General features: G+C 41.0%; 2 protein-coding genes across 10 annotated transcripts in view; one reads left to right on the top strand and one right to left on the bottom strand.

Annotated features, from left to right (window-relative positions):
- The window catches only part of TBCE (tubulin folding cofactor E), a 90,925-nt gene extending 87,135 nt beyond the window's left edge, over window positions 1-3,790 (top strand). For all 8 annotated transcript variants that reach the window (XM_054497244.2, XM_054497205.2, XM_054497262.2 and 5 more), the window contains 2 exons: window positions 3,184-3,275; window positions 3,495-3,790. In XM_054497244.2, coding sequence (XP_054353219.1) covers window positions 3,184-3,275; window positions 3,495-3,587 — 185 coding nt within the window. In that variant the 3' untranslated portion in view covers window positions 3,588-3,790. The remainder of the gene's footprint in view (window positions 1-3,183; window positions 3,276-3,494) is intronic.
- B3GALNT2 (beta-1,3-N-acetylgalactosaminyltransferase 2) overlaps window positions 2,059-23,555 on the bottom strand; it is a 61,265-nt gene continuing 39,768 nt past the window's right edge. For both annotated transcript variants that reach the window (XM_054497276.2, XM_063670945.1), the window contains 6 exons: window positions 20,537-20,615; window positions 13,551-13,734; window positions 10,549-10,674; window positions 9,149-9,308; window positions 7,938-7,994; window positions 2,059-5,155 (listed from right to left, as the gene is read on the bottom strand). In XM_054497276.2, the coding sequence (XP_054353251.1) occupies window positions 5,021-5,155; window positions 7,938-7,994; window positions 9,149-9,308; window positions 10,549-10,674; window positions 13,551-13,734; window positions 20,537-20,615 (741 nt within the window). In that variant the 3' untranslated portion in view covers window positions 2,059-5,020. The remainder of the gene's footprint in view (window positions 5,156-7,937; window positions 7,995-9,148; window positions 9,309-10,548; window positions 10,675-13,550; window positions 13,735-20,536; window positions 20,616-23,555) is intronic.

Here is a 23,555-nt window from a genome sequence, read left to right as displayed (position 1 = left end):
TTACCACTATGGAGTATTTGCTCAAGAATATTGTCATTAGACCTGTTTCGTTAAGCTTTCCTTTTCAGTCTTTCTCTGGAAGGCACTGAGGTAGACCTGCCAAGGCCTGCCGTCTGGGCATATGCCTGAATGCAGCCCTTGGCTGGGGGTGACAGTGCTGCCTTATCCTTCTCTACTTCCACACTGTACACTTGACTGGTATCCCAGGTCTTCTGAGATTCAGTTAGCCATTTTGGGAACACCCACTGCATTCATGCTGTTTTTATTAATCTTTGGGTAGAGCTAGCAGAGATTTGACTATCCATAGAAATTATATGTAAGAATTACTACTTTATTCAGAATCTGAGTCCTATATTCTATAAACTCAGCAGTAAGCCAGCAGATTACAAGGGTTCCATTTTTTCCCCTTTTTTATTTGCTTTTCGGTTTCTCAAATGTGCACTCACTCACTCACTCATACAAAGGTTCTTAATACTAATTCTTATGCCACATGCTGTGAATATTTAACCACTAACATAGGTAAATGTCTTCTAAAAAGAAAAGTAATAGCCAGGCATGGTGGCTCACACCTGTAATCCTAGCACTTTGGGAGGCCAAGGTGGGCAAAGTGCTTGAGTCATGTCGGAATTACTGTAAAAAGTTAAAAATACACATATGCTCTGACCAAGCATTGTATCTTGCAGCATTTGTAATGGTAAAGATAGTAAGACTCTAAGTACGTGCCAGTGGAGCCACACAGCACACAAGGCACTGTCGTGTGTCACCGAGGAGACTGAAGCAGGTCTAGAGCTGCGCTGTCCAGTGAGGCTGCAATGACCACATGTGGCTATTTAAATTCATTAAAATAAAATAAATTTAGTTCTTCAGTCATACTCTCCGCTTTCCAGGTGCTCAGTACCACATGTGGCCGCCATACTGGGCAGTGTATGTCTAGAGCACGTGGCATGGAGTTAGTCTGAAAAGCTATACCATCACGTCATAAAGAAATACAAATGTAGTACGTCAATATATTATAAAACCTAAACATCCTTTCTTTTTTGAGACGGAGTCTCATTCTGTCACCCAGGCTAGAGTGCAGTGGCATGATCTCGGCTCACTGCCAACTCTTGCCTTCCGGGTTCAAGCAACTCTCCCTGCCTCAGCTTCCCAAGTAGCTGGGATAACAGGTGCCCGCCACCATGCCTGGCTAATTTGTGTATTTTTAGTAGAGACGGGGTTTCTCCATGTTGGCCAGGCTGGTCTCAAACTCCTGTTCTCAGATGATCCGCCCACCTCAGCCTCCCAAAGTGTTGGGATTACAGGCGTGAGCCACTGCCCCTGGCTTAAAACCTATATATCCTTATATGAACACAGAAAAAAAAAAGGCCTAGAGGTATACCTCTCAAATGTTTAACACTGGTCATAGGCAGGTAAAAAGAAATAATTAGCTATTTCCATATTTTCTGAATGTTAAGACAGTCATATTACTATATTAAAAATGGTAATGCTATTTATTACATACAAATGGCTACTTTCTTCTATAGAACTGGTATGAGTAGGCAGGTTTTTTTTGAGACAGGGTCTCACTTTGTTACCCAGGCTGGATGGAGTACAGTGGCGCGATCACGGCTCACTGTAGCCTTGACCTCCTGGGCTCAAGTGATCCTCCCAAGTAGCTGGGACTAGAGGCGTACATTGCTATGCTTGGCTAATTTTTTATTTTTTGTAGAGATGACGTATCCTCACGTTGCCCAGGCTGGTCTCGAATTCCTGGGCTCTGATCCCTCTGCCTCCCAAAGTGCTGGGGTTACAGGTGTGAGCAGGCCAGGCAGATTTCTTATTAGAATTGTTTTATGACCAAACTTTTTGTTTTTGGCATGTGTTAGGAGTATGTCACTCCCCACTGGTGTGCAGCAGGTAACCCCTTCTCTCACCAGCCTTCAAACAATGAAAGCCAGTCCGTCTCAATCTTTTGAAAGGACTAGACTATCAATCACATATTCACACATGAAAGAGCAAATTTTGTTAATTAAAATTACAAACTCTATTAACTGTATTCAATACATACAAAAAGGCCAGTTTTTATTCTAAAATAAAGATAACATTTATTATCACAAGTTGCATAAAAACACACAGCTTTTACAAAAATGATTTTTGATAGAAAAATATGTTTGAATACACTGTGATATTTGTAGGAACACCACACTATTGCTGTATCTCCAGCTAAAGCTTCAAGGAAACTATTTCTCATAATCAAAATATCCACTATTTACCACAACCCGTCTTTGGAAAGAAGTTCATAGTGTATTCTGAACAAACCAAAGCATTTCCTCGGAAGTTACATTCCCATGCCTGGCAGTCACTTGTGTATGTTTAACACAGTTACACATTACATAATTACAGAATGGCGGCACTGGAAGGGACCCTGTAGATCATTTAGTTGACACCCTCATTTTATAGAGGGGGAACTAAGGCCAGAGTTGAGAGATGTCCTCAGGATACCTGAGTCCCATTCCAGTGTTGGTTCAGTAATTCATAAGGAAGTCATCATAAAGGTTTAAAAAGAAAACGTTAATGACTCACTCCCTTTATTCTTCTGTGCTGAGAGTATCAATCATTCTGGTTTATTCAGATTAAGAAAGAAATAAATACACTACTGAAATGGTATGAAACTCACTGTCAAAGGGCACTTAGGTCCGTTGGCTCCGTTTCCCACAGTTCCCCAAATGAACAGGTGGTACAAGACTCAGGCTTTCCCCTAATTACTTACTTGGGTAAAGTGACTTGGGTAAAATGACAGATACAGCCAGGCGCTGGGCTCATGCTTGTAATCCCAGCACTTTGGGAGGCCAAGGCGGGTGGATCATGAGGTCAGGAGTTCGAGACCAGCCTAGCCAACATGGTGAACCCCCGTCTCTCTCTACTAAAAATACAAAAGTTAGCTGGGTGTGGTGATGGGCACCAGCTACTCAGGAGGCTGAGGCAGGAGAATTGTTTGAACCCGGGAAGCTGAGGTTGCAGTGAGCTGAGATTACACCACTGCACTCCAGCCTGGGCAACAGAGTGAGACTTAAGTTTCAAAAAAAAAAAAAAAAGACAGATACAGCTATCATTGCAATGATACTGTGGTCTCATCACATGAGCTAGTTTTACAGGTAACTTGTCATTTGAGAGAACGAATGGACTTTTCTTGTCTTTTGATAGGCTCCATGACAATTCAAAAGGTGAAGGGATTGCTGTCACGTCTTCTCAAAGTTCCTGTGTCAGACCTTCTGTTGTCCTATGAAAGTCCCCAAGTAAGTTGCCCAGCAAAATACAAAGTCAAGCTTAGTCCTCATATTATGACATTAAACTGTCTCTAGATAGCAACAGTTTGATTCTAAATGGAGACCATAGGTCTGTTTGATTTTAAGGGTAAGCTACTGCCTGGGGACGGGGTGGGGGAACAGTATGTGTAACATGCTTTATCGGATCTGTCTTAATCACATCCTTCCCCACCTTCGTTCTAATTTTAGAAGCCAGGCGTTGAAATCGAGCTGGAAAATGACCTAAAGTCATTACAGTTTTATTCTGTGGAAAATGGAGATTGTCTATTAGTGCGATGGTGACAACCAACTAATAAGATTTAGAGAGTCTGGGGTTCACCGGAAATAAATGATTCACTGGAAGAACTCTACTGTCAAAACAAAGCGGGTTTACAACTTGCCCTAAGTATAACAAGGGATGTATTTTAACAACGGATGTATTTTTTGTTGGGAAGTGACCATTTCTAGGCTTATACATAATAGCAATAATAAAGGCTTTGAACCTACTAACGATTTTCTGATCTTATTTCATATTTATTTTTACAGTTCATCACTGCATTTCATGATAAGATTTAAATATTAAATAGAAACTAGCTAGCCTAATAAAATCTGAACACAGTTAATGTCTGTCATAAGACTAGTTTTAATGGGATTCTCTATTGAAACTACTATTTTAAAGGGTTACTAAAATGATTTGGTTGGTCATTTTGGGAAATGTCCCTTAAACTTGGGGAGACACATCCTCTACTATGTATAACAATATGCTATTAACTGTCTTCTCAGTTGCACTATTTCTAAGAGTACTTAAATTAATCACATGCTTTTCCCTACAATTATACCTAAGCTGAGTATATCTTCTTCTGTAGAAGATAACCAGCTTTGATTGAAATGTACTCGTATTAGGTAAACATTAGGCAATGATAGGAGGAAAGCAAAACTAATTCTTTCAAAATGTTAACAATTTAGAAATATCCTTCCCGATGGCACTAAAACCCTGAGAGGTATTTGCTTTTATTCATACTCACAAAACTTTAGCATTTAAAAACTATGAGTACTAAACTGTGACCTTCAGGATTTATGTTAGATGGAAAAAAGAAAACTTAGGTATTAGTCTACCATATAAATGAACTTCTTTAAAACCAAGGTTCAGAACTGAGAATCATATTGGTTCCACTTCAAGTTGCCCACTTCAGAGATCCACAAAATCTGACATTATTTCCAGAAACCCCAAACTTTGGTATAAGTGACCACTGCGCAAATATGTGATCACATGATCACACAGCATTCCTGTGAGTTCTTTTTTTCCGATAATTATCCTAATTAAGCTCTACAGAGCTATCCTGCAATCCAGGTTGAAATTCAAACTCTCAGTTACTACTACAGATTTCTGAACTAGGCCAAGTTTTAACCAAAAACTATAGGTAATGGTGAATTACTAATTAGCCACAATGCATCAGGATTTAGAAATATTTTTTGTTTTATAAAATAACTTGGTATTTTTCTGATAATCTTCCAATAGATAAATAAAAACTTTTCTTATGCTACAGTACAAGTTGATTTTTAAGGAAATTTGTGCAAACATTAAGAAACACCGCATTGGTTCTGGGTGAAAGTGCCGGTCTGGAACTCTCTTGAAAGACCATACAGTCTACTGCTAAACCCTGGGACTCCTCAGACTTGCACTCAGATTATCGTTTGCCTGCCCTGATTTTAGACGCTGCTAATTCAACTCCCTGTTATCTTGCTTGACATCGACAAGGATCACCACACCGTTCCTTCAGTTTCCACAGTTCCGTCAGTTCCCACGGAGAATACTGAGGAGAAGACAGCATTCCTGTCTCACAGGTCTTCTCGCACAGCCACAGGCTATCCTGTCGAGAAACAACCAAAGCCCATGAGAGTGGTGAAACTGTTTGAAGAGCATCAGAAAGTATGCACGTAGACAGCTTTTATGTATTCTGATGATGATGAAATTATTTCAAGGATAACTCCATGTGTGGACCAACTGGTGAGATTTGGGGGTGGCCCCTCCTGATCTGGGAAAGCACCAGGTCCCACAGTCCTGTGGCTGTGGAATACAGAAACAAGGCGGTGTGTGGATGAAGAGTTAGTCGACAAATGCAATTCCGTAATGAACGATTTTAGAAACCACAAGGGAGTTTCATGTTTGCTAGTAAAGGTGTGTCTATGGCAGTATTTGTAACGCTATTATTCTGATGGAATGCTTACAATATTGTGGGGACTGTACCAAGTGCTTTGTAAATATCTCACTTAAATCTCACAGTAATGCTGTGAGGTAGGAACTATTTCCCTCTTACAATTGAGGAACAAACTAAGAGTTAAATAACTTGTTCCAGGTCACAGGGCTGGTAAATGAAGAGGAGGGATTAAAGACTCCCAAGCTCAAGTTCTTAACCACTAGACTATTTCCCAGCTACGTGAATTGGCTTCTATTTCCAGCAATGTAGCAGAACACAGAGAGAAACTCATTCAATGTTTTGACAACACAAAAATGTTGGATAAAATTAAAAACCTTTATAAAGCATGGCTGAACTCCATGATCAAAGAAGAAATAGGGTAGGAGAAAGTGCTGAGTCAGCATGTGCCTTGAAGGCAGCTGCTGATCCTTGGGTTTGGAAGGCCAAGCCCAGGGACAGGAGACTAATGGGAGACTGACACAGAGCTAGGATCTCTGAGGGGCCACAGCCTCAGGGGGCATATAAGAAAACAAACTCGGCTTGTCTGTCTCAGTCTTGCCCCTCAGTGGGATGGAAAGGGGTCTCTCTCCCCTGAGCGCCTACCCATAGCTTGCACTTAGGTAGGTCTGGGGCTGGTAGTCAGTCTGTGTAAGCCCAACAGTTCCAAGCCAAAAATCTGAAGTATTCATAGATGGTAGTATTCCTAGGTGCATGGCAGAAAAAAACGTAAATCCTCTCTGTAGGAATGCATTTTAAATATAGGACTCAGTTTCCAAAGATATCACATGGTCACCAAAAAAAAAAAAAAAAGACTCAACACATCAGAAAACAAGCCCCATGAACAACAGTCTGTAGAAACAACAAACTGCAAAATCAGACCCAGCAAAGACTACAGATCCCAGAATTACCAGATACAAAAAAGAATTCTATTCAAAGATGAGAAAAAGTACAGCAAAGGAATCGGACTATCAAAGTGGACCATGTGGGTTGATTTCTTGTCCTGGACTGAGAGCTGCTCTGGGGCCCCAGCTCTATGCAGGGCTTCTAACTGACAGACACTGCATGTGCCTTCTGTCCCCTGCACCTTCGATGGCCAAAGTAGAAGCTGCAAGAATCCAGAACAGAAATCTCCAAAGCTAAGGCCAGCTTTGTGCTTCGTTTCTTCCCAGGGCTTTAGTTTCCATTTTGGTCTCTGCAGATTCATTTTTTTTTCTGGTTCAGCAATAGTGTGTTTTAAATGATGTCTTACATTTCATGCAGTGTCTTATATGTATCAGTCAGAAGGGTTGAAGGATCCTTAGACTGCCACACTCAATCAGTGGATTCTGTCGTTAAGTTTTTTTTTGAGATGGAGTCTTGCTCTGTCGCCCAGGCTGGAGTGCGGTGGTGCGATCTTGGCTTACTGCAAGCTCCGCCCCCTGGGTTCATGCCATTCTCCTGCCTCAGCCTCCTGAGTAGCTGGGACTACAGGCGCCCGCCACTATGCCCGGCTAATTTTTTTTGTATTTTTAGTAGAGATGGGGTTTCACCATGTTAGCCAGGATGGTCTCGATCTCCTTGACCTCGTGATCCACCCGCCTCGGCCTCCCAAAGTGCTGGGATTACAGATGTGAGCCACCACGCCCAGCCTTCTGTTGTTAAGTTTTAAAGCTGTAAATAATTTCTGATCAAGTCTATGGAAACTGAATTTTTTGTAGGCAGGGGAACGTTCATTTTATAACCTTTTGCTTTAAACTCAGAAAAACAGTGTATGAGAAATAACCTAGGTGGATTATTGTGAATTAAAGCAACAGCATAACTATTATGGTAGAAGATCCTCATTCTTTCTGCCCATGGTGTGATATACATTACAGGTTGAGCATTCCAAATCTGAAAATCTGCAATCCAAAATGCTCCAAAATCCAAGTTTTTTTTTCTTTTTTTTTTTTTGAGACAGGGTCTCTCTCACTCTGTTGCCCAGGTGGGAGTGCAGTGGTGCATTCACAGCTCACTGCACCCTCGACCTCCCAGGCTCAAGTTGATCCTCCTATCTTAGCCTCCTGAGTAGCTGGGACCACAGGCAGGTGCTGCCATGCCCAGCTAATTTTTTTGTAGTTTTTGTAGAGACGGGGGTTTCACCATGTTGCCCAGGCTGGTCTTGAACTCCTGGGCTCAAGTGATACACCCACCTTGGCCTCCCAAAGTGTTGGGATTACAGGCATGTGCCACTATGCCCAGCCCAAAACTTTTTGAGAACCAACATGACACTCAAAGGAAATGCTCACTGAAGCATTTCAGATTTTCAGATTTGGAATGTGGAACTTGAAAGTATAATGCAGTTATTCTAAAATCCAAAAAAATCTGAAATCCTAAATACTTCTGGTCCCAGGCATTTTGGATAAGGGACACTCAACCTGTATATAGAAATCCACCTCCTCAACTCTTAAGAACCCTGAGGCCATCCCCAAAGACTTACCTGGTATCTTTTAGGTCCTATGGCTGCCATCCAGATGCCCATGCTTACATCTTCACCCTATACATGGCCCATAAAGTTTAAATGTAACAATTTTAATGCTATTTTATTTGTAAAGACAAAACCATGGCCACTCCCATCATAAACCACCTTTCTACTTTTCTGCTCTGTTATTATTCTAATATGAAATAGCAAAAATGGGTTCACACAAAGTCAAAGCTAGTGGTCTTTAATATGAAGCAACCCCACCACGAGGTAATAAGAAGATGAAACCGCGAGTAGATGACCCATCCTTCTCATGTACCTTAAGCTTCCAGGAAGCACTCTGGGCTTCTTCCTGAGGAATAAAAAGCTTTGTATTCCTCCAGGGACTATACTTTTTTTTTTTTTTTTTTTTTGAGACAGAGTCTCCCTCTGTCGCCCAGGCTGGCATGTAGTGGCGCAATCTCAGCTCACTGCAACCTCCGCCTCCGGGTTCACGTGATTCTTCTGCCTCAGCCTCCCAAGTAGTTGGGAATACAGGTGTAAAAAATTAGCACCCAGCTAATTTTTTGTATTTTTAGTAGAGATAGAGTTTCACCATGTTGGCCAGGCTGGTTTCAAACTCCTAACCTTAAGTGATCTGCCTGCTTCGGCCTCCCAAAGTGCTAGGATTACAGGCATAAGCCACAGTGCTCAACCTCCAGGGATGACACCTGTAAATACTAGCTGAAAACATACTAAGTAGGCTCAAAAAAGATTTAGGAATAGAATTTAAAGGCAAGATTTGAGGGATGTAGGGGTGCATCCTTAACCTTTGAGAGGTGATTCCTATACAGAGAGTAATGTGCTTTTCCCCAAGGTAAGTGGGTTCTGCTTTCCATGATGGAATGCTGAGTGAGATGAAACTTGGGTGTGATGACTGTATACGTAGGTGGGAAATCCTTAATTTTTGTTTTTATTTTATTTTTTATTATAGAGATGGGGTCTTGCTTTCTGCTTTCCATGATGGAATGCTGAGTGAGATGAAACTTGGGTGTGATGAGTGTATACGTAGGTGGGAAATCCTTAATTTTTTGTTTTTATTTTATTTTTTATTATAGAGCTGGGGTATTGCTTTGTTACCCAGGCTGGTCTTGAATTCCTGGGCTCAAGTGATCTACCCGCCTTAGCCTCCCAAAGTGCTGTGATTACAGGCGAGAGCCACCACGCCAGGCTAAGAAATTCTTAATTACCTGATAGGTCTTTAACCTCCCCGAGTTGCTTGCCAGCCACTTGACGATGTCCTTGGAGATCACATATCCTGACCCACATGCAAAGGCAGGGTAAGCGGGGCTGGGGTACTCCAACTCCTGCCACTTTCCGGTTCGGTCAACTGCCCAATTCAGTCTGAAACTGAGATGAAAAATAATGTGGCCTCTTGTGTTAGTTTGACACATATCCTGCCACTATTAAAAGTTGACTCCTTTATCATCACTACAAAGGAATAAGCTTGTAGAAGTGAGAAAAGAAAGTAAGAAAATTTCTTTTTTTTTGAGACGGAGTTTTGCTCTTGTTGCTCAGGCTGGAGGGCAGTGGTGCCATCTTGGCTCACTGCAACCTCTGCCTCCCAGGTTCAAGCAATTCTCCTGCCTCAGCCTCCCGAGTAGCTGGGATTACAGGCACGCACCATCATGACCAGCTAATTTTTTATATTTTTAGTAGAGACAGGGTTTTGCCATGTTGGCCAGGCTGGTCTTGAACTCCTGACTTCGGATGATCCACCCTCCTCAGCCTCCCAAAGTGCTGGGATTATAGGTGTGAGCCACTGTGCCCTGCCAGAAAAAAATTTTTTTAATCTAAGGAAAGGAATTATCATTTCTCCAGTGTTGTTTTAGATAAAAGATTGGTATGTTAAATTTTCTCAAAGTTGCATTTGTGGAGTTTCTGAATGAAAAGCACTAGAAGATCACCTTGTGTTTTAGTATATATGAAAACAAAAAACCAAATCACTAATCCATATTGTATTCCTGAGGAAGCACAGAAAATGGTTTCAGAGACGTGTCACAAACGTACTCTTAACAAAATATACAGTAGCTTCTAATGTGAATACCATTTATTTCTTTGGCGTAAGAATAAAAGCCATATTGTTTTCCCTCCTTTACTACATTAGCCTGAGGCTTTTCATTTAAAAAATATTTTCCTCTAATTGTACAGTAATATAAAATTTATTATTAAGACAGGGTCTCCCTCTGTTGCCCAGGGTGGAGTGCAGTTGCAAAATCATAGCTCATTGCAGCCTCCAACTCCTGGGCTCAAGCAGTCTCCCTGCCTCAGCCTCTCAAGTAGCTAAGGGCTACAGGCTCACATCACCTTTTTAATTTTTTGTAGGGGCAGAGTCTTGCAATGTTGCCCAGGCTAGTTTTGAACTCTTGGCCTCAAAGGATCCTCCCACCTCAGCCTTCCCAAAACTCTGGGATGACAGATGTGAGCCAGCATGACTGACCTAGAGTAATGAAATATATATTAACCCAGGAGTCTAGTACGAAATTGTATATCTCAACCACATTTTAAAAAAAAAAAGGATATTTTATGCTTTATTAATTACATTTGATCAGGTACATGAATGCCAATGGGCTAAGAATGGTTAACTTACTTTCCCCACCAAAAATTAGGCCCATCCAGATTCTTTTGGGCAATCCTATTAAATACAGCTTCGAGGTCTATGTAACAGTCGTCATCTGTCTTCAGCAACAAATTGAAGCTGGTTGTTTCCACAGTCCTGTTGACACAAAAGGGATAAGAAAGTCAGTGCAACCAGACAAAGAAACAAAGAAACACCAATGCAGTGGCGTCACTAACACTTTCATTCAAAACTGTCTATATTTCTTATTCCTCAAATGTTGAGAACATCTGCTCTAACAAAATTTTGCTGCTATCAACTAAGGCCATCACTTGGTCTTTACTAAGTGGCATAACACAGAGAAGTACTAAGCTGATTTTAAAAGGTAAAGAAAGAGCATGATGAAGGAAAATATCTGGCTTAAATGGAACATACGTTCAAACAAATGCTTCTTAGGCATCATTCAACTCCTGCTGCCAAATCTATTAAACGTCTGAACCTTGCCCTGTGTGTTCCTAATAACAAAGGCCCAGCATAATGAGTTAGATGTTACATCTGGGCCTCTCACACAGAACACTATTGTACAAGATGCATCCGATGCTACTATTTATATTACACTCAAAATATTTTATGGCTTAAAAAAACCTGACTTATTACATTGAAACATATTTTCCCTTGGAAACAACTTCCAGCAATTAAACCATTATAAATGACCTTCTGGAAGGCAAAGGAGAGTGACTTCATTATCTAGACGTGAAATATATAATCATGACTGAAGACAAAATTGACTCCTTCATTTCACATTGACAGTCCCTGTACATCTGTTTAAAAACACAGTTTTGCTAGGGGGCCAGTCATATGTCAGATATCTCAATAAAATAAATTTAGAATTTCATTAGGTCAAAGAATGGTGAATTTAATAATAATGGGTCCACACCAAATAGCATCACCCCATGTTTCTAAAGTTTATTTACAATTAACAGCAGAAGGCATACATACTATTTGCTAATTAGAAATAAATTTTCATGATAAAGAATATTTAGGTCACTGATAACTGAAATAAAGAGGAAGAAATAATGAAACTCATTTGTAGTGTGGAGATGGGTGATGCCAGCTATGGGGACGCAGGTCCCAGATCAGAGTCCTGTTGAAGGTTACTGCAGCAATCCAGGGAGAGAAGGTGACAGCCAGAATAGCGGCAGCGGAGACTAAGGGAGAGGCTAAGAAACTTCCACGCCTAGGAAATATCTTGCTCTAAAGAGAGTCTGGGGCTGACTCTCAGCCCTGACTTCCCACCCTCGGGACCTCCATGCCCATTCCTCACCTCAGCCTCACATACAATTGCAACTCTCATTTGCAGCCCCAAATTAAAAGGAGGTTCTTTTTCTTACTACAGCTGTCTAAACTTAACCTAGTATTCGACACACCCAGATTTCCAACCCTCATTTACCTCTGCCCTCTACTCACAGGATGAGTCCCAAATTATATTAATTTGCTCCAGCAGGCCAGGTATGGTGGCTCACGCCTATAATCCCAGCACTTTGGGAGGCCAAGGCAGGAAGACTGCTTGAGACCTCATTTCTATTAAAAGATAAATAAATAAATAATTTGCCCCAGCTAAGAAACATTACCTTCCATAAACCAATTAGACCATCTACCCCTCAGGACCAGGGAACTGTATCCGTAAAGTACTGTTCTTGGTAACTTCCCACTCTGCCTAGGGCAACAGAGAAGAAAAGAAAGAGACAGACCCTGGGCCTCACCAAGGAACAGAAGAAGGTTTTTAAAAATAAAAGTGAAAAAAATAAAAAGTGAATACCCTTTATAGGTTTGGCCTAATCAGAGATGCAGTTTGAAAGTTTTGGCTCCATGGTCAGGATAGACAGTACCAGGAAACTCAACAGAAAATTTTGAGATCCTAGAGTAATAATTCTAATAACTATACATGTTAAGATTATATAGATATATAATATGTATGTTACTATTATTATATATTGTTACTGTTATTCTTGTTATAAAAGTAGGAATTAAAAGTGAAGTTCCAAGAAACACTGGAGGGTCTGGGAAATTATAAATATGATAGATTCTGGGAGTTGTGGAATTTCAGTAAGCCAGCTATGTAAGAGTTTTAGAATCAGGGAGGTAGTTTTTAAATGGATGGAGTAGAGACTGGAAGTATAAGGTGGATATTCAGTAGAAGAGAATTCCTATCAGTAACCTAAATGTGAGTGACTATAACGGGGGAATCTGGGTAGGTGGGTATAAATACAACTAAAAATGGACCATTCCCAAACTCACTGATTTTTATCTAATGCTGGCTTGAGACAACCAAGGCAAGCAGAAATGACTCAAAATGAATCAACTTTTTTTTTTTTTTGAGACAGAGTCTCACTCTGCCGCCCAGGCTAGAGTGCAGTGATGTGATCTTGGCTCACTGTAACCTCCGCCTTCTGGGTTCAAGTGATTTTCATGCCTCAGCCCCCCTGAGTAGCTGGCATTATAGGCGCTTGCCACCACACTTGGCTAATTTTTGTATTTTTAGTAGAAACAGGGTTTCACCATGTTGGCCAGGCTAGTCTCAGACTCCAGATCTCAAGTGACCTGCCTGCCTTGGCTTCCCAAAGTGCTGCCGGCAGGCATAAGCCACCAGCCAATTTTTGCCGTGTTTTTGATAGGTTAATATCACATTGTGGATCTTTATCAAAATAAAGTGGCAGCATCTTAGAAGCTCAGTTTTCGCAAGGAACTGGGATACAATAGGTCATATCCCAGGTGCTCAGTGGCCTTAGGTTTGTTTTTATTTGTTGAAATCTCAGTGGTTTGAAGTTGATAAATTGTCGCGACAGCAAAAGAACAATAAGACAGGCACAGTGCCATGTGCCTGTAATCTTAGCTATTCAGGAGGCTAAGGCAGGAGGTTTGCTTGCACTCAGGAGTTCAAGACCAGCCTAAGAAACATAGTAAGACCCCATCTCAAAAAAAAAAGAAACTAACAATAAAACAAGTTCTAGCTACCCAACATTTTTACAACCTACCATCTATAGAAGTTCAATAATTTTGCAGGAACATTACGATAAGTGTCGACAACATCCACAAAAACAATATCATCATAGATGCTGCTTTCCTCCTTCAGTAAGGCATCTTCCTCATGGAGATTCCTTATATGATCAATAAGTCTTTGAGGGCGAGAATGAAGGTTGTGTAAGAGAGCATCACCTTCTAAAAAGGAAAAGTTGAGAGTTGGAGAAAAATGCTATTGTAAACTTACCATTCAGAACTGACGATGTACACTAAAGTTCTTTTCCCAAGGTACCCTAACAGAAACACATGCAGTTGTTTGGAACTTTAGGTAGAATAATGGGAACTCTCATACACTGCCAGTAGGATTAAGTGGACGCTCCCACTCTGGAAAGCAATTTGGCAATATCTATTTAGGCTGAAAATGTGTATACCTTATGGTTCAGTTGAGGCCACTTGTAGATATATCCCTACTAACGTTATTTCACATAAGGATATTAATTACAGCATTGTTTGTAATTGTGGAAGAAAAATGGGACCAACCTAAATGTCCACTGAGAGAAAAAAAAAAACAGCCAAGTTGTGGTATATTCACATAATGAAATATAGCAGTTAAAAAAATTACCCTGATCTTGCATGTTAACAGGATTGGGATGAAAAAATAAAGTTGAGTGAAAATTGCCAAGTGATAAATACAATATGACACCACAGATACCAATTATAAAACATTCAAAACTATGTTATTTAAAGACACGGTCGGGCGTGGCGGCTCATGCCTGTAATCCCAGCACTCTGGGAGGCCAAGGGAGGAGAATCGCTTAAGCCCAGGAGTTTGAGATCACTCTAGGTTATATAGGGAGACCCCATCTCTAAATAAAATTTAAAAATTAGGCAGGCATAGTGGTGTATGCCTCTGGTCCCAGCTTCTTGGGAGGCCAAGGCAGGAGGATCCCTGGAGCCCAGGAGTTCAAGGCTGCAGTGAGTTATGATTACACCACTGAACTCCATCCAGCCTGGGCAACAGAGCGAGACCCTGTCTCAAATAAAGAGATGTAAATATGTTCAAAGTAGAAAAATAAGAATGCGAAGGGTACACATGAATTTTAGGAAAGTGGCACCCCCTTTGAGGAGAGGGAAGAGGAATACATCTAGGGAGAACCACAAGGAAAAGGTTTCAACTGTACCTACAATGTTTTCTTTTTCTTTTTTTTTTTTTTTTTTGAGACAGAGTCTCACTCTGTTGCCCAGGCTGGAGTGCAGTGGCATGATCTCGGCTCACTGCAACCTCCACCTCCCAGATTCAAGTGATTCTCCTGCCTCAGCCTCCCGAGTAGCTGGGATTACAGGCATGTGCCACCATACCCGGCTAATTTTTGTATTTTTAGTAGAGACAAGAGTTTCACCATGTTGGTCAGCTGGTCTCGAACTCCTGACCTCAAGTGATCCACCTGCCTCAGCCTCCCAAAGGGCTGGGATTACAGGCGTGAGCCACTGCACCCGGCATATAATGTTTTCTTTCTTTGTTTTTGAGACACAGTCTCACTCTGTTGCCCAGACTGGAGTACAGTGGCACGATCTCAGCTCACTGTAATCTCCACCTCCCGGGTTCAAGGATTCTCCTGTCTCAGCCTCCCTCGTGAGTAACTGGGATTACAGGCGCCTGCCACCATGCCCAGCAAATTGTTTGTATTTTTACAAACAATTGTAAAAATTGTTTGTAACAAGAGGCGGGGTTTTTTGGCCAGGCTGGTCTCGAACTCCTAACCTCAAGTGATCCACCTGCCTCAGCCTCCCAAAGTGCTAAGATTACAGGCATAAGCCACCGTGCCTGGCCATGTTTTATTTCAAAAAAAAAAAAAAAAATCAGAAATGAATAAGAAAAAATGTAAATAAACATTTGTTAATTCTGAGCACTGGGTACCTGGGTGTTTCAGTACTATTTCTGGTGTATTTATGATTATTTCCCTTTTTTTTTTTTTTTTTGAGACAGGGTCTTGTTCTATCACCTGAGCTGGAATGCAGTGGTATAATTACAGCTTACTGCAGCCTCAACTTCCTGGGCTCAAGTGATCCTCCCACCTCAGCTTCCCAAGTAGCTGGTACTCCTGGCACCTGTCACCATACCCAGGAAATTTTTAAGTTTTTTGTAGAGATGGGGTCTCGCTATGTTGTCCAGGCTGGTCTCGAAATCCTGGGCTCAAGAGATCCTCTTGCCTCCCAAGTTGCTGGGAGCCTCCCAAAGTTCTTGGATTACAGCCAAGAGCCACTATGCCTGGCCATGATATTTCATAATAAAAATGATTACTAATGTGCTTAAGACAATTTATTTGCCACTTCACAAGTTAATGAGTCACTTGTCACAGTGTGCAAGGACTGTCCCCAGATCCTACTGATTTAAGGCAATTCTTTCGCTGTGGCAGGAGACGTCAGGATTTTCTAAACATGTCTCAATCAAATTAAAGAAAAATTTTGAAAAATACGAAGAAAGTGAGCTGCTGAGGGTGGCAAAGGAAATGAAATATAATTTAGCACTGCACTCTTTGTCACTGCAAATGGAAACGATGAGGTGGGGAGCTGAAGGCCTATATCTGACTTCTGCCTCTCATGTCTTGTGAGATACTGGACAAGTTCTGTTGTCTCTAGACCACAGCAGTCTCACCTGTAGAAAATGGTGCTGGATTCAATCAGTGATTCTTGGGAATGCTTGCTGAAATGCAGATTCCTGGGCCCCAAGCCTAAAGATTCAGTAGGTCTGGGGTGGAGCCCAGCAATCTATTTTTTTCCCTCTGCCCCGCTCCCAGGAATCTGTATTTTTAATGGTCACTGCTGCGACCCTGATGCAGGTAGACAGAACACAGACCAGCCTTTGAGAAACACAGGGGTAGATGACCTCCTGGTTTTTTTTTTTGAGATGGAGTCTCACTCTGTCACCCAGGCTGGAGTGCAGTAGCGCTATCTCGGCTCACTGCAACCTCTGCCTCCCAGGTTCAAGCAATTCTCCTACCTCAGCCTCCCGAGTAGCTGGGATTACAGGCGTGTGCCACCACGCCTGGCTAATTTTTGTATTTTTAGTAGAGATGGGGTTTCGCCATGTTGGCCAGACTGGTCTTGAACTCCTTACCAAAAGTGATCCACCTGCCTTGGCCTCCCAAAGTGCTGGGATTACAGGCATGAGCTACCGCGCCTGGCCTGACCTCATGTTTAGACTTACAATTTTTTGACTTTACGATAATGTAAAAACAATATGTGTTCACCAGAAACCACGCTTTAAGTACATATGCAACCATTCGGTTTCTCATGTGACTACAGTCTTGTGAGATGTTCAGTCCTTATTATGGAATAGGCTTTGTGTTAGATTATTTTGCCCAACTGTGGGCTAATGTAAGTGTCCTGAGCAAGTTTAAGGTAGGTGAGGCTAAGCTGTAACATTTGGCAGGCTAAGTGTATGAAATGCATTTTCAACATACATTTTTAACTTAAGATGGGTTCATCAGGATGTAACATCGTAAGTCAAGGAGCATCTGTACAATTTAACACTTGAAGGAAAGTGAAAGTGTTATAAAATTGTAACAGGAAAATGGCTTGTAACAACAGGAGTGCAGAAATTAAATACAAGTCTTTTAGACTAGTAACACATTTTGTTTCACTGCATGTATCTGAAAAATATGAGCATAAATTAGTATGTCAGGAAAATGAAAGGATGTCTGCTTTTGCCACTTCTATTCAACATACATGTTCCAGCCAGGACAATCAGATAAGAAAAATAAAAGGCATCCAGATTGAAAAGGAAGAAGCAAAACTATCTCTTCTTACAGATGAAGTGACCTTGCATGTAGAAAATCATAAGGTCTAACTATAAAATGATTAAGTAATAAATACACGGATCTGTTCAGCAATGTTGCAGCACACAGATCAATCACAAAAACCATCTGTATGTCTATATATGCGCAATGAACAATCTTCAAATTAGAAAAACAATTCCACCTACAACGGCATCAAAAAGATAAGTATTTAATAATTTAACAAAAGAAGTGCAAGACTTTCATACTGAAAATCAAACATCATTGAAGGAAATTTAATAAGACATGGATGTTCAGAGACTTAATACTGTTAACACGGCCATACTCCCTAGATTGATCCACAGATAGAATGCAATCCCTGATGGGAATGTGAACTAGTACAACCGCTATGGAAAACAGTGTGGAGATTCCTTGAAGAACTAAAGGTAGATCTACCATTTGATCCAGCAATCCCATTACTGGGTATCTACCAAAGGAAAATAAGTCATTATATGAAAAAGATACTGGCACATGCATGTTTATAGCAGCACAATTCGCAACTGCAAAAATATGGAACCAGCCCAAATGCCCATCAATCAATGAGTAAAGAAAACGTGGTATATATATACCGTGGAGTACTACTCAGCCATAAAAAGAAACAAAATAACGGCATTCACAGCACCTGCATGGAGTTGGAGGCCATTATTCTCAGTAAAGTAACTCAGGAATGGAAATCCAAACATCGTATGTTCTCACTCATAAGTGGGAGCTAAGCTATGAGGATGCAAAGCCATAAGAATGATAGAATGGACTTTGGGGACTCGGTGGGGAAAGGGTGGGGGGGCTAGGAATAAGACTACACATTGGTTACAGTGTACACTGCTTGGGTGATGGGTGCACCAAAATCTCAGAAATCACCACTAAAGAACTTATTCATGTAATCAAACACGATCTGCTCCCCCCAAACCGATTGAAATTAAGTATATATTTATTCATATATATATATATGCAATCCCTTAAAACATTCCAGCTAGGTTTTCTTTTTTTTTGCACAAATTGACAAGCTGATCATAAAATTCATATGGAAGTGCAAGAGACCCAGAATAGCCAATCAAGCTTGAAAAAGAACAAAGTTGGAGGATTCACATTTCCTACTTTCTTTCTTTTTTTTTTTTTGAGATGGAGTCTTGCTGTCACCTAGGCTGAAGTGCAGTGGCAATCTCAGCTCACTGCAACCTCTGCCTCCCAGGTTCAAGCGATTCTCCTGCCTCAGCCTCTGGAGTAGCTGGAATTACAGGCGCCAGACACCGTGCCTGGCTAATTTTTTTGTATTTTTAGTAGAGACAGGGTTTCACCATGTTGGTCAGGCTGGTCTCGAACTCCTGACCTTGTGATCCACCTGCCTCGGCCTCCCAAAGTGCTGGGATTACAGGCGTGAGCCACCATGCCCAGCCTCCCAATTTCAAATCTTACTAAAAAGCAACATAATCAAGACAGTGTAGTACTGTTAAGGACGCAGACATATAGATCAATGGAATAGAATTAAGAGTCCAGAAATAAATCCTTACGTTTACAGTCATTGATTTTCAACAAATGGGTGCTGGGACAACTGGATATCCACATGCAAAAGAATGAAGTTAAACCTCTATTTCATGCCATATATGAAAATGAACATGGATCCAAGACCTACATATAAGTGCTAAAACTATAAAATTCTTGGAACTGTATAACAAAGGCACAGATCTTTGTGACCTCACATTAGACAATGGTTCCTTACATATGATAACAAAAACGTGACAAAATTGGACTTCATAAAAATTTACAACTTTTGTGTGTTAAAGGGCACCATTTGCAAAGCATGTATCTGGTAAGGGACTTGTATCCAGCATATATAAAGAACTCTTACAATTTAACAATAACAAAATAATTCTATAAATGGGCAAAGGATCTGAATAGATATTTCTCTAAAGATATACAAATGACTCTCTCTCTCTCCCTTCCTTTCCTCCCTTCTTCCCTCCACCCCTCCCTCCCTCACTACCTTCTCCCTCTCTCCACCCCTTCCTCCTTCACTTCCTCCCTCTTCCTCTCCTTCACTTCCCACATCTAGTTTACATACCATAATAATTCACCCTTTTAACAGCGTGCAGCCTGAGCAATATGACAAAACCCTGTCCCTACAAAATATTTAATAATTAGCTGGGCATGGTAGCATGCACTTGTAGTCCCAGCTATTCAGTAGGCTGAAATGGGAAGTTCACTTGAGCCCGAGGAGGTCAAGGCTACAGTGAGCTGTGATCATGCCATTGCACTCCAGCCTGGGCAACAGAGTGAGGCCTCGTCTCAAAAAAAAGAAGAAAAACAACAAAAAAAGGAAGATATACAAATGGCCAATAAGCACATGAAGAAAATGCTCAACATCATTAGTTATTATGGAAATACAAATAAAAATCACAATGAAATAACAATTTACACCCACTAGGATTGGCATATTTTAAAAGACAGACAATTTAGTAAGTGTTGACAAGAATATGGAGAAACTAGAATCCTCATATACTGACTATGGAAATGTAAAATGGGCTGCTGCTTTAGAAAACAACCTGGCAGTGCCTCAAGTGATTAAACACACAATTACATGACCCAGGTCTTCTACTCCTAGATATTTAAGAGAAATGGAAATATATGACCACACAAAAACTTGTACCTACATGTTTACTACAGAATTATTCATATTCAAAAAGTAGAAGCAATCTAAATGTCCACCAATTAATGAATGAATAAAGTAGGGTATATCGATGCAATAGAATATTATATGATCATAAAAAAGAAGTACTGATACATACAAAATGGATGGACCTGGAAAACATGTTACAGCAAAGGAACTGACACACAGAGCACGTACTGTACATTTCCATTTATGTGAAATGTTCAAAATAGGCAAATCCATAGAGAAAGAACATGCATCAGTAGTTGTTAGGGGGTGGAGGGTTGGGGAGGGAAGAATGAGGAGTAACTGCTAATGGGTGTGGGGTTTCCTTTTGGGAGATGGAGCCGGTTGTAGAACTCTGTGAATACACTAAAACCACTCAACCACTTTAAAAGGGTGAATTTTATCTGAATAAAGTTTTTTAAAAGACAAAAAAAAAAAAATCCTTTTCTGTCAAGTATAAAGATTAAGTGTAGGAGATTCAGTGTACTTTTCAAGTTTCAACTAGCAAACTTACCCTGAATAGTATATATAAAACCACCTGCAACTCCCTCCACACCTTCCAAGAATTCATGAGGCAATGCACCCTCCCCAGCCTGAAAGGAATAAGAATGTACTCAATGATTCATTACTAAAAATATATTGATCATATTTTAAAATCGATTTGACAAAAATCATAACATGACTCCACTTGCAGCAGATAAATGCATCTAAGATGCTGGTGCACTAGAGGCTTATAATATCAGGATGACATACAGTATTCTACTATTTTTGTTATCTAATTACAATACTAAAGATAAGATATGCCCAACATTCCATAAGGTGTTCAGAATTGCAACATACATAGAATAATGTTTATGTACTTGCTACTCTAGTAGTACAAAAAGCAATTGATTTTACATCCCATCCCCACCACTTAAAAAAATATGTATTATGACCTTTGATTTTTTGGAAACTAAAAATTCTCATGAGTTCAAATACATCTTGGCACACTTTAAAGTTAAGAGACCATGCAGAGAAAGGCTCAAAATCAACAGTCTGTCCCAAATATTCAAATTGAACTCTACTGAATATTGATTTTAAAAAATTTTTTTTAATTTTTAATTTTTTTTCTTTTTTTTTTTTTTTTTAAATAAGAGACAGGGTTTCACCATATTGGTGAGGCTGGTCTCGAACTCCTGACCTCAGGTGATCCGCCTGCCTCAGCCTCCCAAAGTGCTGGGATTATAGGCGTGAGCCACCACAACTGGCCTAATTTCATTTTACAGACAGGGTTTCACTTTGATGCTCAGGCTGAGTGCAGTGGTGCAATGATACCTCATTCTAGCCTTGAACAATCTTCCCACCTCAGCCTCACAAGCAGGTGGCACTACAGGTGTGTGCCACCATGCCCAGCTAATATTTATAAATTTTTTGTAGAGAAGAGGTCTCACTGTGTTGCCCAGGCTGGTCTTGAACTCCTGGGCTCAAGTGATCCTCCCGCCTCGGTCTCCCAAAGTGCTGGAATTACAGGTGTGGGCCACTGTGCCCGGCCTGTTGATGTTGTTGAAGGTGCCTAAGCCTATTGTGTCAGCAGCCAATGATAGTCCTTTCTACCTCTTAGAATGGAGAAACTTTTATTATTAAAGAGTTATCTCTCTTCACAAGTTACCCAATGGCCTTACTCAGAGTGAGCTGTTTTACTTCTGTATACAGTAAACCACTATGGTACACCTACCAAAGTATTGTCTGGCTGTTGTGGGCTAGATCAGACAGTTAGAGTCCATATTTCCATATTCAGTGTATTTACAGTATTTTTTCTACACCTTCATTTAATCAAGAGAGCTACTGCTTGGCTATTTTTAAACAGATCTTTTCAGAGTTGTACTGTACAAAGCAATGTTTTAAGGCCAGTAGAACAAGTAATCTGAGGTCACGGTAGTAACCTGTCATTTAATTTAAAATATGTTTGTTAGGCCAGGCGCGGTGGCTCACACCTGTAATCCCAGCACTTTGGGAGGCGGAGGCGGGTGGATCACGAGGACAAGACATCAAGACCATGCTAGCTAATACGGTGAAACCCTGTCTCTACTAAAAATACAAAAAAATTAGCTAGGCATGGTGGTGCGTGCCTATAATCCCAGCTACTCTGGAGGCTGAGGCAGGAGTATCACTTGAACCTGGGAGGAGACTGCAGTGAGCCAAGATCGTGCCACTGTACTCCAGCCTGGGTGACAGAGTGACACTCCATCTCAAAAAAATAAATAAAATAAAATAAAATAAAATAAAATAAAATGTTTTTAGCCAAATGTGAAAATTACTAAAAGTGCATGCTATAGACTCCAACACTGTAGTTCCATAAAAGACTGTATATGCTTTATTTATTTGTTATTTACTTATTTACTTTTTTTTTTTTGAGACAAAGTCTCACTCTTGTCCCCCAGCCTGGAGTGCAACGGTGCGATTTCGGCTCACTGCAACATCTGCCTCCCGGGTTCAAGCGATTCTCTTGCCTCAGCCTCCCGAGTAGCTGAGATTACAGGCACCTGCCAGCACGGCTGGCTAATTTTTGTATTTTTAGTAGAGACGGGGTTCACCATGTTGGCCAGGCTGGTCTCGAACTCCTGACCTCAGGTGATCTGCCTGCGGCAGCCTCCTAAAGTGCTGGGATTACAGGTGTGAGCCACTGCGCCCGGCCTACTTAGTTACTTTTTTGAGACGGAGTTTCGCTCTTGTCGCCCAGGCTGGAGTGCAATGGCGTGATCTTGGCTCACTGAAACCTCCGCCTCCCGGGTTCAAGCGATTCTCCTTCCTCAGCCTCTTGAGTAGCTGGGATTACAGGCGTTAGCCACCACACCTGGCTAATTTTTGTGTTTTTAGTAGAGACGGGGTTTCACCATGTTGGTCAGGCTGGTCTCGAACTCCTGACCTCAGGTGATCTGCCCAACTCGGCCTCCCAAAATGCTGGGATTACAGGCGTGAGCCACAGCACCCAGCCTATGCTTTATTTTTTATTGTATATTTCTATATTGTTTTGGCTTTAGAACTCAATAGTAATTTCTGTTTATTAACTTCTCTCTAAAAGGTCGCAACTTGGCTTTTTGCCTTTAAAATTTTTCTGACATTACTTGCTGGCAAGGGAATAAAACTTAGTGAAAACTCTCAGCTGTACGCGTTTCTGATGAAAACCTTAATTTGTACCTGGGGTTTCTTAGCGTAGGCTTTAAAAAGTTACCTGGTTTTGTTTTTGTTTTTTTAGGTTAACTGTATGTTTAAGCTATCTTTAGCCCTCTATAATAATTTTTACTCCCAAAGCAGATCATTTGAGTCTTTACATTTGAACCTAGTTCTCAACTCAGAAATCTATTTTCCTTTTTTTTTTTGCGACGGAGTCTCGCTCTGTAGCCAGGCTGGAGTGCAGTGGTGCGATCTAGGCTCACTCCAACCTCCACCTCCTGGGTTCAAGCAATTCTCCTGCCTCAGCCTTCCGAGTAGCTGGGACTACAGGCACCCACCACCACGCCCAGCTAATTTTTGTATTTTTAGTAGAGACGGGG

The sequence above is a fragment of the Pongo pygmaeus genome, chromosome 1 (genome assembly GCF_028885625.2).
Source record: "Pongo pygmaeus isolate AG05252 chromosome 1, NHGRI_mPonPyg2-v2.0_pri, whole genome shotgun sequence".
In the NCBI taxonomy this organism is placed as follows: domain Eukaryota; kingdom Metazoa; phylum Chordata; class Mammalia; order Primates; family Hominidae; genus Pongo; species Pongo pygmaeus.
The sequence above is the reverse complement of the archived record's forward strand: the minus strand, read 5'-3'. Positions and strand labels throughout refer to the sequence as shown.